A 14286-nucleotide genomic window follows, 5' to 3' on the forward strand; every position below is an offset into this window, starting at 1 on the left:
CACACGCACACACACACGTATGTATGTGTTTACAAGAAGCATATTTCCTCTTTACAGTGTGAAAGCAAATGAGTAAACAGATATTTCCACAGCTGAGTTCCTTTTAGTGCACTCACTTACATCAGTGAACACCCATATGCTTTACATCATCCGACGACCACTGGTTTGCCAGAGCTGAAGAGGGGAGCAACTTTAACAAATTTACGTTGTTACTCCGTAAAAGAAGGAGAAGAAAAGGAAGAAACTCATCAGTTAGGTTGCTAGATTTCTGCCTAGGCATCATCCGTCTGCCTCAGAGCCGTTTACATCCCACCTCTTGTCTACTTTTGGCTTAGGTGGACTCAGGCACAGCCAAGATGGTGGTGTCCAGAACCAAAACACCAAGATTCAAACCCCTTCCCCTTATGTTACAGATGACTTCACAAGAGAGTTTGTCTGACGTCATGTACGGCCCGTCGTACACTTTCCTTGAAGACCTTTGTCGTAAGTGGGTAGATAAGTGGATAACAATCTTTAAGAAAGAAAATGTGAGGCCATAGAAATTCCATCTATTTGGATATGGAACAAACTACGAGTCTGTCTTTTCATCTTTTTGGGCTTCTCAGTAATACGTTTTCACAAATTTCCTGTAAAAAAAGAAAAAGAAAAAAGAGAGAGAATAGCACCACCACATCTTGCTGAGAAGTGTCACGGATCCCATTTACAGTGATCACGGCAATAATAGGTTGGCAGGCTGCAAAGCCCTCTATCTAGGATCATATCATTTGTTACTCTCATGACTCACACTTGCTGCAGGGCTACGAGATACTTGTGTACTTCCGTACTGACTGGTATATTTCACATTTCTGGGTAGACACAGCAATAGGCAGGCTACTTCCTTATACTGTAAACCCTTTGGCCCTTTCATCAATATGCAGTGACACACCACCACTATTCAGTAAGTTTTCCTAAATGGTGGTGATAAGTGTTTTACAAACAGGACCTTTGTTTGCACCCCATAAACCACATATTCAGGATATTGTAACAGCAATGTTTTCAGTCTATTCGTGGTGCAGAAAATCTATTTTTCCTAGAGGTATTTTAGAAGCGAATTGGCCCAAGATATTACATTTGACACAACTTGCATAATCTAGCCGTTATATGAACACAACACGCAAACAATGTGGGTTTAACAGGTGAGTGAGGGGCGACGTCTATTCCTTTTATAGGCCAGGGAGCATGAAATGTGCAGCGGTTAATTATTAACCTGTGATTTTTCCAGTCAAGCTTTTCCCAGCATTTCTCGGCCTTGGTATCACGTTTCGTAAAACACACACCTGTTTGAACAAAGGAAGGTTTTGGAGCCTTGATTTATGGGAAGAAGGAGGTGTAACGGCTTTGATGGTAAGATGCCATGTTGAGTTTGTTGTTGCGTGTGTGTGTGAGAGAGAGAGAGAGAGAGAGAGAGAGAGAATGAGAGAGAGAGAGAGAGAATGTTTGCTGTGGTAGTGGAGGGGAAAGAGGTGGGATGAAGGCATCCTGAAGGTGTACCCAGGCGAAACAATAAATGTTGGTCGAGAAGCTCCTCAGAGAGAGAGGTGAACAACTTGACGACCAGGATTACTTCTTTCCCCCCAGTTCGCCTTCACGCATTAAGATGCTTCACTAGCGAGGGCTGCCAGAGTGACAGCAACTTTGCAGGTGAGAAAGAGTGCAGAGGTGTGACTTATAACGGTTTCCAGTACGTGCTTTTATTTCATGGCTTACCTATTTGTATAAGCGTGCATTTATGCGGTTTCAGTCATAAATGTGGTGTTGTACAAAATCAATCAACACAGACTTTGATCCACCTTCGGCCAAGTGTGCCACTGATGTTTAATAGACTCTGCTTATCAACGCGTCCGATAAGGATGCACACTTTAAAAGGGAAGTTCTACATTTTAGATCTAAGTTGTTGTTGTTTTTTCCTCCCTGGGATATGTAATAAAATAATAAATAATGAAACAAGGTCAGTCTAGTACAAGTTAGTAAGATGCTCCACAATCTGATTTGTGTTCTAATGCTAGAGATGTTCTCCGTTATCGTGCGGCATCGATTTAAAAAGATACTTCTAGGTGCATGAAGATGGCGGCTCAGAGCATTTGAGGCATTATTTACAAATCAATTTAAAATAAACTCCAAAGATGGTCTTAGACAATAAGTTGCAAATAAATAACCAAGAGTAAACACTTTAAATGAACCCATGTGAGCTTGAGTTCTGTTAGTTGCTTCTTAGCAACAGCCCTGAATGGATCTGTTAATATGTAACTGCTGCCTGGGACAAACCCAGTCTATTAAGCTGTCCTTGAGTTTACCACTTATGTTGATCACAGCAGGTGGCCTCAGTGTCAACTAAATGCAAAACAATGAGCAAATACTATTCATTCATGTGCTGTGGCTGCTGTGCGTAATAGTTGATGGGATTATGAACAAAACGAAGCAGTTTAAGGCAGCAGTGCAGCAAAGCCTAAAGAGAGACAAGGGCGTAGGCTTGTGAGATGTCTGAACGTCTGTCATCTTCTTTTTACAATGTGTGCAAACATTTTGTCAGCCATTGTTCAGCCATGTCAGACTGCCATAAAGGGTAAACGCTGTGACTGCATTTCTATTTTTAGCTCTGTGCGAAATGCAGTACATTAGCTAGTGTACAGTGACTTGCATCATATACCCTCTTCATTTTACGAACTGGAATCAAAGTCTAAACGTAGTCAAGCAAACAAACACAAAGCAAAGTTATGCAATTTAGTTTGCATCAGGGTGGAGCCTTTAAATGTCATAGCACTTTCATGCCAGATGGAATATTAACAAGTCAACAGTAACTGCAGTTGTTGACTGAACATGAGTGGAGTATGAGTCATTTTCGAGAATCGGTCTCAAATTGATCCACTCAGTCAAGCAGCATCTACCTTATCAACCTGCAACACATTAATTAATCCATCCACATTATCGGTGAGACGGAGCCGGAAGCTGAAAGGTTCACTGCTTTTAGTCGTCCAGGTCAAGCAACACAATCGGCTGCTGTTCACGACAACGGCTCTTTATCGTCAGCCAGCCTTATCAGCCTTTGCTCTCATACGCCCAAGCGGGCGCTCTTTCTCCCCAGTTGTCTATGCTCAGTGTCCCATAACATTCCCGGTGGCTCAATTATTAGAAGCGCTGACGTTACTGGCCTGGATGGTCAGTAAATGCATCTTAAAGGGCAAGTTCATTTCAGAAACTTGGAAACGATGGGTCGAAATGTTCAGGCATAGGCAAGTAGTTTTTAAAATAGATTTTCAAGCTTTTTTAAAATACGTCTTTACTATAGTTTCTCCTTGTGTCACACAAAAGATGACATTTTTAAACAAATAATATTTTAATGAGTGGTAGTTTGCATATAGTTCCAAGTAGCACATGTCACCACACCACCCTACAATGGCGAATTTCAACCCAATTCAACCCAGAGCGCTAACTGTCCAACATTATTATACCTCACCATCTTGGTTTTAGCTTTTTTTTTTTTTTTTTTTTCCACCATTCCTTTTGCGTCTGCAATAGCATGTGACACATGAACAATATTTTGATGTCAGAGAGTTACCGGACTGATACCAACCGACTCCTCATTAGACTGTCAAAACAGACCAGGTGAGGCACACACCTCAGCCTCAGGGCATGTTACTGCACACAGGAAGAAACGTGGAAGGAGGGACGGAACCGAGGAGATCACACAGGTAGAGAGAGACAGACAAAAAAAAGAGGAGGGTTCAAGAGTCAGGTTACCTAGAGCAGTTTCGTGTTTTTTTGTCAGCAGGGCTTGGTCATTCAGAGGCAGCGCTTTATGAATCCGTGCAGTGGCGAAACACAACCCCACACATCAGCTCTTTTTTTATCATAGCTGTGGGGTTCCAAAGGGAGGCAAGTCAGGCAACCTTCAAACCAGGATCAGTTACACTGCCATAGAAAAAAAAAGGGTGGGAGAGGGGGAAAGAGACAGAGGGAGAGAGGTAAAAACCAAACCTGGCTGTGTAAAACCAGCACTGCAGGACGGTGACGGGAAGAAGACGAGGAGCATTTAGGGAACAGCAAGTTATTAAGGAGTAAGGGAGTCCCACCTCCACAGGAGGGAGGTCAGTGTTTACTCTACCCTCCGTGACCGCTGAGGAGCATCTAGGCCTTACAGAAAACAATAACTACATCATGTGGGTAAGTAAAACTGGAAGTAAGATCAAGAGGAACGGACAGTTAGGTTTTGTTCTAGAGGAACTATTTGAATACGGTCATTACACTTTAATCAAGAAACTTGTTTGTTTTCATATTCGGAAAAAAGAGCCATTGTGAGAGTCTGTTTGCCTGCCTCTGCTAAACCAGTTTATGCGGCGTACTGGCTCATGACAGCAGCTGTGCTGATAATGGTTATATGATTCTAGATAGGGACACACGCGATCTTGTCCATACAGCATTGTATAAAATGTGCGCGATTAACAACAGCTTCGTGTGCAGGCAGGAAAAATGATGGTCAATAACTCTGTCATGGTCATCAGTCGGGTTTTAAAATGTATCGATTCGATGTATCGACATACACAGTTTAATATAGGTATTTTGAGTTACACAAAAGTTTTGTTATAGATCTAAGACCTATTCATTTTCAAATCAACCCCTTAACACTCTATGCAATCCATAAGGTAAAACATCTAGGCCTCAGCAACAGCTTTAGTAAACATCTCAGATTTTCTTTAACATGTATTGGCTATTGCATCCTTGTGCTGGCAGTTGTTTCGACTGTTCAAAGCTTCAATATGGACATTGCACGTGTCACATAAATGCAAGTACATAAAAAAGAAAAATGTGACAAACTATTAAAATGGTATGGTTTTATCATCCTGAAGGATGGTGGAGTTTGAACTAATTTTGTGGACCTGGTATATTATGTCTTCCATCTTTATTGGCGCAGATTTGCGGGCATATCTTTGCAATGTAAACTCTAAAACTGGGCTATTAATCAATCGTGGGAATTGTTTCCAGATCACTAGTGTAACGTGACCTTTCGTCGCAAACTCCCCAGTTCCTAATTTTGTGGCGCTGAATGATGTGGTTTGTTAGCTCTTTTCGGTTCTCCACCACATGTGTTTGACTGTGGTGTGACTAAAACGTGCACGCTTGCACACGTGAATGCACATGAATTTGCTTGCGCCCCTAACTATTTAAACGCCTGTGGTTGATGCTGGTCTCCATCTTCATTAAAGCTCATCCAACATGTCACACGTGGTATCTCGGAGATTGCCCTTTTGTTTGCGTTTTAGTTTATAGAGACATAATCCGACGAAGTTGAGAAGCGGCAAGGGAAACACCTTCTTTCAACAAAAGGCAAAGTGTATCAAAGCTTCTATCCATTAAGACTGACCCAGTTATGCTTTTCTCACTGGAGCTGGAACGGTTCCCATTGATGCCGGTTTGACTGGCTGGAGGCCTCTATATGGGTCAGAGTGATTCAAAAAAGAAAAAAAAAACAACAAACCAAGTACCTGTTACGGCAGGATTAAGACTTGAGATTGGCCAATGCTACCTGTCTGTTTTGAAATACTGCCGTGACTCATGGAATGATTTAAATTGTTCATAGCACTCAGTGACAATATTGTGTGTGTATCTAAGTGCACTCTTCCACAAGGTGGAACTTCATTTCTCGCTAATGAATTGTTGCGTCCACTTCAAGGAACTGACTTTGATAGCCACATTTCTAGTTAACCGGGTTGTATTGCCTGTCAGCCTTTCTGCTCTGATTTCCATCTGTCTCACTTGACTCATACTAGCTTCCCCATCTGACATTTTCATCAGATATTTTTCCATTATGTTTTGTTGGCATCCATTTGAGTCATTCATCACTGGGACATGGCATCAGCACCTTAAAAAAAAATGTGACATGAAAATTCTTCAGCTACACAACATATATTTAACTTCACAATGTTTTTTTTTTTTTTTTTTTTGAGAAACTGTAAAGAAGTGATACCTTGGCCGTGCGCAGCTTTTACACTTTAAGTTGGACGTGACACAATCTCCGTCTCATGTAGGACGTCTTTTGTAGCTACCAGCAAAGCAGTCGCAACTGGTCACCATAGCCCCTCTGCAACAAAAACAAAAAAACCTGCCTGACAACATTCTCTCGTCCTCTCTGTATGGCGAGAGTACACTCTGCCCTTATCTTACATTCGACTGGCAAGCAGATAGCTGACATAAGCAGCAGTTGTTATTTTTAAATATGGGCTTTTAATTCAGAGTTTGAGGACTTATTTCAGTGAAAATGAAGGGGAGAATGAGCCCAGTGGCAAATAATGATATGTTAATGAGGGGATTTACCAAAAACGACAAACAAAAAAAAAAGCAGAAGTGAAAATTTAAGAAGGGCATTTCTTCCCAGTTTGTTTTTTTTTTGTTTTTTATTTGGCTCTGCTGATGGAATTTCCTGATTTTGTCACCAAAGAGTCTGCACTAGTTTATTAATGTTATTATTTTGAAAGTATCTGACACATATGCGGTATATGTTTGCTTGTTCATACACCAAATGAAAAGCTGCGAGGACGAGTCAAATGAAGAACAGCAGGCAGGCGAAAGTGGTGAAAGTCGGTTTGAAACCATATACCATGCGTTGAAATCTTCCGAGTAGGTCGGTCAGCAGCCGCATTGATGTGATACTTGAGCTATAACACTATACGATGAACTGTACTCACCTTTGCTGAATAACAATACACACACTGTCTGCCAGCAACAGGAGTGACATACAAACACTGAAAGGGCCACATCGCAGATAAACTTAGCTTTTATAGCATGATAAGAACGTTTTACTGAGATAGTGATGACTTAAAAGTCAATAATGCTTGGTCTGGGGGATTCCAGCTCTGGGTCCTCTTGAGACAATTTGTGTCGCATATGAATAAAATGAAAAGCCCTTCGATTTTGAAATAAAATATTATAAGATGAACAAGCTTTTTTGTGCTTTAATTTGACAATTAACAACCTAGATTCTTCTGTTCACATTAATAACATAACTTGTGATTCAATTTTTGATTTAGGGACAGATAATACAATAATGTACTCAATGTTACATGGAAGTAAAAAAAAAAAAAAAAAAAGTTCTTATTTTTACATGCTTAGCATTTTAATGAAGAGCTTACCTACAGCAATATTGTACAGTTGTTTGGGACCCTTGGGGCCCGGTCTGCCGTGTTTGTTTTGGCCGAATTGCTTTGTCACGGTGACGCAGTATACGTCACGATTCCATCTTTTTTCTTTGCTGGTGCTTGTAATGAGAGACGGAAATACTAGACCAAACAAGTTTGACAAGGAATTTGTTGTTGACCCGGAGCTTGAGAAATCTGGGAATTTACCAGCATCCACCTGGAAGCCAAACGGATTTGTGACACCCTTACTCTCAGCATTATTGTCATTTATTCCATTTTTTGACTTAAGGACTTAGGCATCGGTATGGAAAAACCCTGAGTAACTTGTACTAAAGTTAGCAATAACAATATTGGACACAGTTTAAAAAATGGCAGAAACAAAGAGTGCCATGCGAATTGGTACTTGATGGAACTACAAAGACTTCTCGCATTTAATCTCTGTTTTACTGAACTTCAGAGTGGCTCAGCTAGAGTTGGTGGAGACCAAATAGAAAAAACATTGACAAACATTGATCAGGAGGCCGATAACATGACTGCTGATTAATAAAAATTGTTACATCGTGACTGCTGGGTGTGTATCTTAAAACATGTTTTTATCAACATGTTTGCTACATTGACCTAGAAGACGACAATGCCCATGCATGCAGCTTGCACCCAAGGTGTAAAAACTGAAGTCACTAAATGTGCTTTCCAGCACACGTGGATGAATCATTCAGACACAGATCGCACTCTGAAACCCAAAATCTGACTCAGGTGATACCTTCCTCAAAGATACTTGAGCAACATGGGGCTTTAACGCGGCTCCTCCAGTTGAAGGGAGGTTACTCCTCACTGTACCACTCTGCAATGTTACCATGTGCTCTGTCTCCACCATAACAGACAATAACACACAATATCGTCAATATCTGTGTAACTGGTCTATGACCACTCTCCTTATAATGCATCATTTTACAGACCGGTTTTACACTCATCTTTACCTGACTCATGCATTGATAAATACCTGTCACCTTGTCTTATGCATCATTGCTATTTTGTCCTCAGACAGTCACTCATGTGCCTGAGGAAAGCTCCAGACCACTGAATCCCGCGCCGGCCGGTAAGCTATCAGTTCTATTGTGGTTTTTGGGTCAATGTATGTTGTTGCGGTAATTATAAATTTCTACGAATATCATGAATTCTTGGAAACTGTACTACTGGGCCGTCCTGTTACTGGCAGCACATTCACTTCTTTTATTTCAATTATTTTCTCTACCCCTTTTTAATGCTTCCTTTGTTTTGTGGTTTCTTATCCATGATCACACGTTCCTGTCAATTCCCTTCTCATGTGTTTCTCTCCCTTGCCCTGTCTGTTTCCACCTTTTTTTTCATTGCTTTGATTTCTCTTTTTTTTTTTTTTCTGAACAGTTCTGCGACCAGGCCGACACAGAAAGCCTATGACGGCTCAAAAGGCTCAGAAAGACAAGGCGTCTAAGACGAAGAAAGTGTTGCTGACTGTCCTGATAGTTGTTGTGCTACTTGGCATACTAATCACCGCGGGATACTTCAGTGAGTTACGATTCCTGACTGAAGTTTCACCCTCAAAGGATGCACACATTACCTCAGGGATGCAAATCGGGCTTTTCCCTTATATTTGCATCAGTGTGAGCTGCTCTCATACTAAATAATCGTGTCTAAAGGAGTAAAATCAATGACAACATGTAATTCACTGTAACTCATATCGCTCACGCGATACTAATTTCTCATCTTGTTCTTTGCGCCAATGTGCCACTCCTTTTCCTTCTAGTCAAGCAGCTGATCGAAAGCAAATACTACTTCTGTGCGCGCTCAGTGAAGTTCATCCCATTAGACAAAGCCTGTGATGGGAACAATGACTGTGCTGGCGGAGAAGATGAAACTACTTGTGTGGCAAACTTTACAGTCAACACCACGTTTCCAGGTAGAACAAACACCTGACAGTTCCTCACTTTGCTTGACTAAGAGAAAGTTTGAAAAATGACTCCTATTCCGCTATGTGATATCCATCTCTCCAGTGCGTCTAACCTCGGATCAGCATGTCCTACAAGTGTACAATCCAAGCTCAGGCTGGCGGAGTGTGTGCAGTGACAGCTGGACCCAACAGCACACTCAGACAGCATGTAATCAACTGGGATACACAAAGTGAGTTTACAACCACCAGAAATGAATATCTCAGACTATAGTTATTACTATACATGACATCCGACCTTTGGATTACTAAGCTTTTCCAGTACTGCCATCTCCAGATAAGAATTACCTTAAACCTCTGGTGAGCATACTTGCTACAGAAGTTTAATTTTCTCCTGTCTAGACAGCAGTTGTAATTCCCTCAACATACAGTAGGCCTCAGACAAGCTGCCATGCTATTAACTACAACTAGCTACCTCTTGAAAGTTATTTCACATTTAAATTATAAGATTTTATTCCAACCCAGGCCCTTACTGAAAAGTAAAATGTCCGTTGGACTGTTTTAAATTGCTTCCTTTAAAAAGTCTTTTTATAGACCTCCACCTGTGAGTTATGTTTGTTTAAGCTCAGCCTGTCTTGAGTTTTGAGTGTGTGAATCATTTTATGTGTTTTCAAAGCCTCATTCCCTCACATAGACTTTAATGACCTGGTTATTTGACTTGAAATCCAAACTAATATCACCCCTCCTTTTGGTCTTGACAGAAATCCCAGTAGCACCAGTGTCTCAGTGGACACCTTAATATCTGTTCTAAAAACTGGACCATTCACAGCAGTCAGGCCTGATTCTACAAGCTTGCCGTTACATCAGGCCACCATTGACCGGTAAGGGAGTAACACATGTTTCACTACACTCTAGGATATCTTTAGAATTGCTCTTAGGAAACTCTGTCAACTTTTACATCAGCATTAGTGTCACACTATGGTCACTGAACTAAGAAGCAACCTAAGTTCAAGTTCCTATCTGCTTTAACTGGTTTTTCCTGCTAAGTCTTATAATCGCTGTCTCTCTCTCACTCTTTAAATGTTTTGCTCTTTGGTGTCTTTATAGATCACGTAGAAACAAGATGATTCCCACAGTTTCTAATGCTAAAAGAGAACAAACAAAAAAAAGTCCACAGTTTCTGTTTTTTTTTGTTCTCTCTGTCTTATTCCTTATGAAAGTGAATGAAACTGGTGGGCATTTCACCCAGAAAAAGCAGAACAGAAAGGGTGACAAAGTTTATCATGAGGTCACTCAACAGTTGGATGCTTAATTTGTTGGACTAACAAGTATATCTCAGTATTTAACTCCTGATTTCTTTTTCCAACAGCACAGCATGCAAAACTGGCTCTGTGGTATCTTTGTCCTGTTCGGGTGAGTTTTACTTTTAGAAAAGCAACAGCTAAGTTGCTGACAAGTCATTGGGGGTTGGTGGGAGTGTGGGTGGGAGTGATAACGTAATTTAGTTTTGCTATGACAGACCCAACCATGTCAAAGGTGAAAAGCAAAACACATAGCATGTGACAGACTTTCCTCCTCCATTCTGTATGACGAACTGTATAACGTAACGTCTGTAGGGACAAAAAGTTAGTTTGAAATTAATCTGAATCTGTTTGAAATGAAGTTTGAAAATAATCATATTGCCTTTCGTATCAGACTGTGGAAACGCAGGTTCTCAGGACCGTATTGTTGGGGGTACAGACGCTAGCATTGAGGACTGGCCCTGGCAGGTCAGCCTGCAGCAAGGTGGACATCATACTTGTGGAGGCACATTGGTGTCACCGCGTTGGGTAGTCAGTGCTGCTCACTGCTTTACTGGGTAAGCACAATTGCCCTATACACCATTTCCAACAAATTTGCTTGTGTTAATATTTTCTGTAAATCTCATGACCACACTTCCTCTTTGTGCTCTTCTGTTGGGCCTTACAGTGGCAAAAAGGCGCTGAGTCGATGGAGAGTGGTGTCAGGCAAGACATACATGGGCACCCTGGGAGGTTCCTATGTGGACAGGGTGATAGTGAATGGAAACTATGATCCAGCACGAAACGACTACGACATAGCGCTGATGAGACTGAGCAGTCCAGTCTCGTTGGGAGGTTAGAATTTAATCTTACTCCCCATAAAAACACACTGACAGCCTAGATGGTGCTACATGTCAGGGGAAAGATAAACTGATGTAGTCCGTAGCCTAAACTGAATAGGTCACATATATCCAGTAAGCTCTGTTGCCCTCTAGTGGTTCATATATCCAACAGCAGCACCAGCTTAGAACCAAATCAAATATGCACAGTTTGACAATGAATGCTTGTATTGCAGAGACCCGCCTGCCAGCTTGCCTACCTCCCAAAAACCTCGCTCTTGCAGACGGGGATCCCATGGTTGTGACAGGGTGGGGATACCTGGAGGAACATGGTGAGAAACCTACAAACAGAAGTGACTCTTCTCTTTATCTTTGAAGGTTGCTTAAACATTGTATCCTTGTTTTGCATTCAGGCCAAGTGTCTCCTTCGCTGCAGAAGGCACATATCCCTCTGATAGGTCAAAAGTCTTGTTCCAGTCCTGCCGTCTATGGTGCCGCCATAACGCAAAGGATGATCTGTGCGGGTTACCTGGAGGGGAAAGTGGATGCCTGCCAGGTAACAGACCTATAGTTTCAATTACAATTGATACATGCAATTTGGTATTGATGTAATCTATACACCAATAAGGCATAACATTATGACCACTTGCCTGATATTGCGTAGGTCTCTTTTGGGCCTCCAAAACAGTTCTGATTCATTAGAGAATGGACATGGGTCTTCTGAGGGTGGTGTCTGGCAACATACGTTGTTAGTGGGGGCCTTTGGGTCCTGTGGGTCAGGCTTGTTCCAGTGCATCCCACAGATACTTGATCAGTTTGGGATCTAGGGAATTTGGAAGGCAGGTCAACACCTTGTGCTACTGTCATCAATGAGTGTCATTACTATGGGGTGGGGGTGCCTGGCCTGGTCTGGTCTGATCTGGTTTGGTCAACGTGGGTGGTACACGTCTAAGTAACATCCACACAAATGCCAGGTCCATGTTCTCAGCAGGGCATTTGAGTGTCACAGGATGGTCAATGTTATTTACTATTCCTCTCATTGGTTTAAATGTTGTGGCTGATCGGTGTACATAGTTATGCAGTATTGATGTTCTCCTCTGGTAAATGGTTTGAATGTTTTTTTTGTTTTTTTTTGTGATGTTTCAAACACCAGGGGGACAGTGGAGGACCTTTGGTGCACTCCACCTCCTCTAGGTGGAATCTGGTTGGAGTGGTGAGCTGGGGAGTCGGCTGTGCGCGGGCGGGAAGGCCAGGAGTCTACTCCAATGTGGAGGAGTTGCTTAACTGGATTTATACAGTCATTGAGGTATTGCATAAATGCTTTTATTTTAATGTTTTATGAGGAAGCCTGTCTAGAATAGCTTTGTAAATATCCCTGAATCACATGTATTACGTTAAAGTGAAATAGTACAGTAGAACAACACTGTACAGTCACTGCTCAGTCAGTTATTTTTATCATGCTTAGAAATTGCTTAATTCTCCAAGCAACAATGCCAGGGACCTCTCCCTGCTCTAACTCTTGTACCTCACCTCTACAGAAAAACCCCTGATAACACCGAGTTCAAGGAACAGCCAGCACCTCTGTCAGACTGTGAAACTAAAATAAAGTTTTAGTTTCTGTGTGGTTGTCTGAAGAGAAGAAGAGCAACCGAAAAGCGGAAGTCAAAGGCGTATCTCAATATCCAAACAAAGTGTCAAACAGTCATATGCATAAACACACTGCACACATGAGCATACAGACATTTCATACATATATACATACAACATATTTCAGGTGACGTTTGTGCCATTTCAGATTCTTTCCTCAGGGGACACGTATATTTATGTAGCTGTCTGCCACTGGCCAGACTGGCCAGACCTCAGACATAATGTACTTGATTACTATCTGATGTGAGTGGTGGGTGTGCGTTGCGTTACACGGGATCATATGGTTAACTGTTATGTGATGAAGGGTGAGAGACCTCTGTGATCGGGAGCCGGCGTGAAGCCTCAGGTTAAATTCAATAATATTGTAAAATACATTTATGGTGCTGATCCAGGTGATCTGATGTGTCTCCATACTGAAGGGCAAATGCACCTTTTTACAGCACCATCGGTGCACCTGCCTCCTACCACAAAATGATACACACGAGCACTTTAAGAGGGAAGTGAGAATTACTTGACTTCACTGTGTGTGCAGATAATTCAAGTGATAAAATAATGCACTGAAGGAGAAAAAAAATCCTATTACATTGTCAAGCTGTGACACCACACTGAGCTTAAAAGTGCTATTGCATATCTTGTGTTGTGGTGAATTGTGGTTACTGAAATTGAACTTTCCCAGCTAAACAACAATTACATGGATTTTCCCTTCAAGTTTAATATTGAGCAACGGCAAGTATTTTTGTCAGAGCTATAGAAATTAAGAAATTAGTGCATTCAGCCAAAAATCTGTTATCTTTCAAGCTGTAGAAAAGTGAAACAACCAATAAGCCTGTTTGTTTAAGTTTACATTTGTATTATATAAAGTATATTATAAAATAGATGGACATAAGTAAGAGTGCCACAGTGGCCAAGAGCATTTGACTGTAAATATGGTACGTTTCCTTCATTTCTGTGTCTGTAAATACTTTGTAAATATAATAAAAGCCTCATGGTTTAACTTGTGAACTGGAACAATGGTTTTGGTGTGATATTCTCTGCAAGTGTTTGCACTGGAAATAGGATCTCGCCTTGTTCTGTTCAGTGTCATCCTCCTCCTTGAGGACAAACCGTGTGACCCAGAGTTAACAATAGGAACAATAGGGACAAAAAACAGGTCAAAAAATGTTGATAAATCATCTGATTCAATCTACACAATACATCTCTTTGTTATGTTGCACCATGGCATGATCATATTTTTGATCAGAATTCATAATTTTTCCACTATCACACAAGGTCCTGGACTAGAAGAAGAAACCGTCCCACTGACCCTGAGGCCTCTTAAATGTCGTATATTGTAAGCAATGCTATCAAATTAGCTGTTCGGTGAAGAGAAAAAAAAAAAGAATGACTACTCAGATTATGTATTTCTCTGTAAGATTTTCAACCTTAAA

General features: G+C 41.3%; 1 protein-coding gene across 2 annotated transcripts; it reads left to right on the plus strand.

The window, feature by feature from the left end:
• The first annotated feature begins 1502 nt into the window (after positions 1–1502).
• On the plus strand, positions 1503–13867 carry tmprss4a (transmembrane serine protease 4a). 2 transcript variants are annotated; one of them, XM_047594899.1, is made up of 13 exons: positions 1503–1680; positions 8211–8265; positions 8574–8714; positions 8953–9105; positions 9200–9326; positions 9855–9974; positions 10463–10506; positions 10789–10951; positions 11062–11228; positions 11449–11544; positions 11626–11768; positions 12366–12518; positions 12751–13867. In XM_047594899.1, the coding sequence occupies exons 3-13, from the start codon at positions 8603–8605 to the stop codon at positions 12760–12762; spliced, it is 1290 nt and encodes a 429-aa protein (XP_047450855.1). In that variant the 5' UTR covers positions 1503–1680; positions 8211–8265; positions 8574–8602; the 3' UTR covers positions 12763–13867. The 2 variants fall into 2 exon arrangements, with proteins under 2 accessions (XP_047450855.1, XP_047450854.1); XM_047594898.1 differs by lacking the exon at positions 1503–1680 and adding an exon at positions 3800–4200.
• The last annotated feature ends 419 nt before the right edge of the window (positions 13868–14286 follow it).

Source organism: Mugil cephalus, chromosome 9 (genome assembly GCF_022458985.1).
Source record: "Mugil cephalus isolate CIBA_MC_2020 chromosome 9, CIBA_Mcephalus_1.1, whole genome shotgun sequence".
NCBI classification, from domain to species: Eukaryota; Metazoa; Chordata; class Actinopteri; order Mugiliformes; family Mugilidae; genus Mugil; species Mugil cephalus.

Excerpts from the sequence above, each read along its gene's own strand:
- tmprss4a (XM_047594898.1), top strand. Across the intron at positions 8,715-8,952 it reads AATCACCGCGGGATACTTCA|TCAAGCAGCTGATCGAAAGC; the intron begins GTGAGTTACGAT and ends TTTTCCTTCTAG. Across the intron at positions 9,975-10,462 it reads CATCAGGCCACCATTGACCG|CACAGCATGCAAAACTGGCT; the intron begins GTAAGGGAGTAA and ends TTTTTCCAACAG.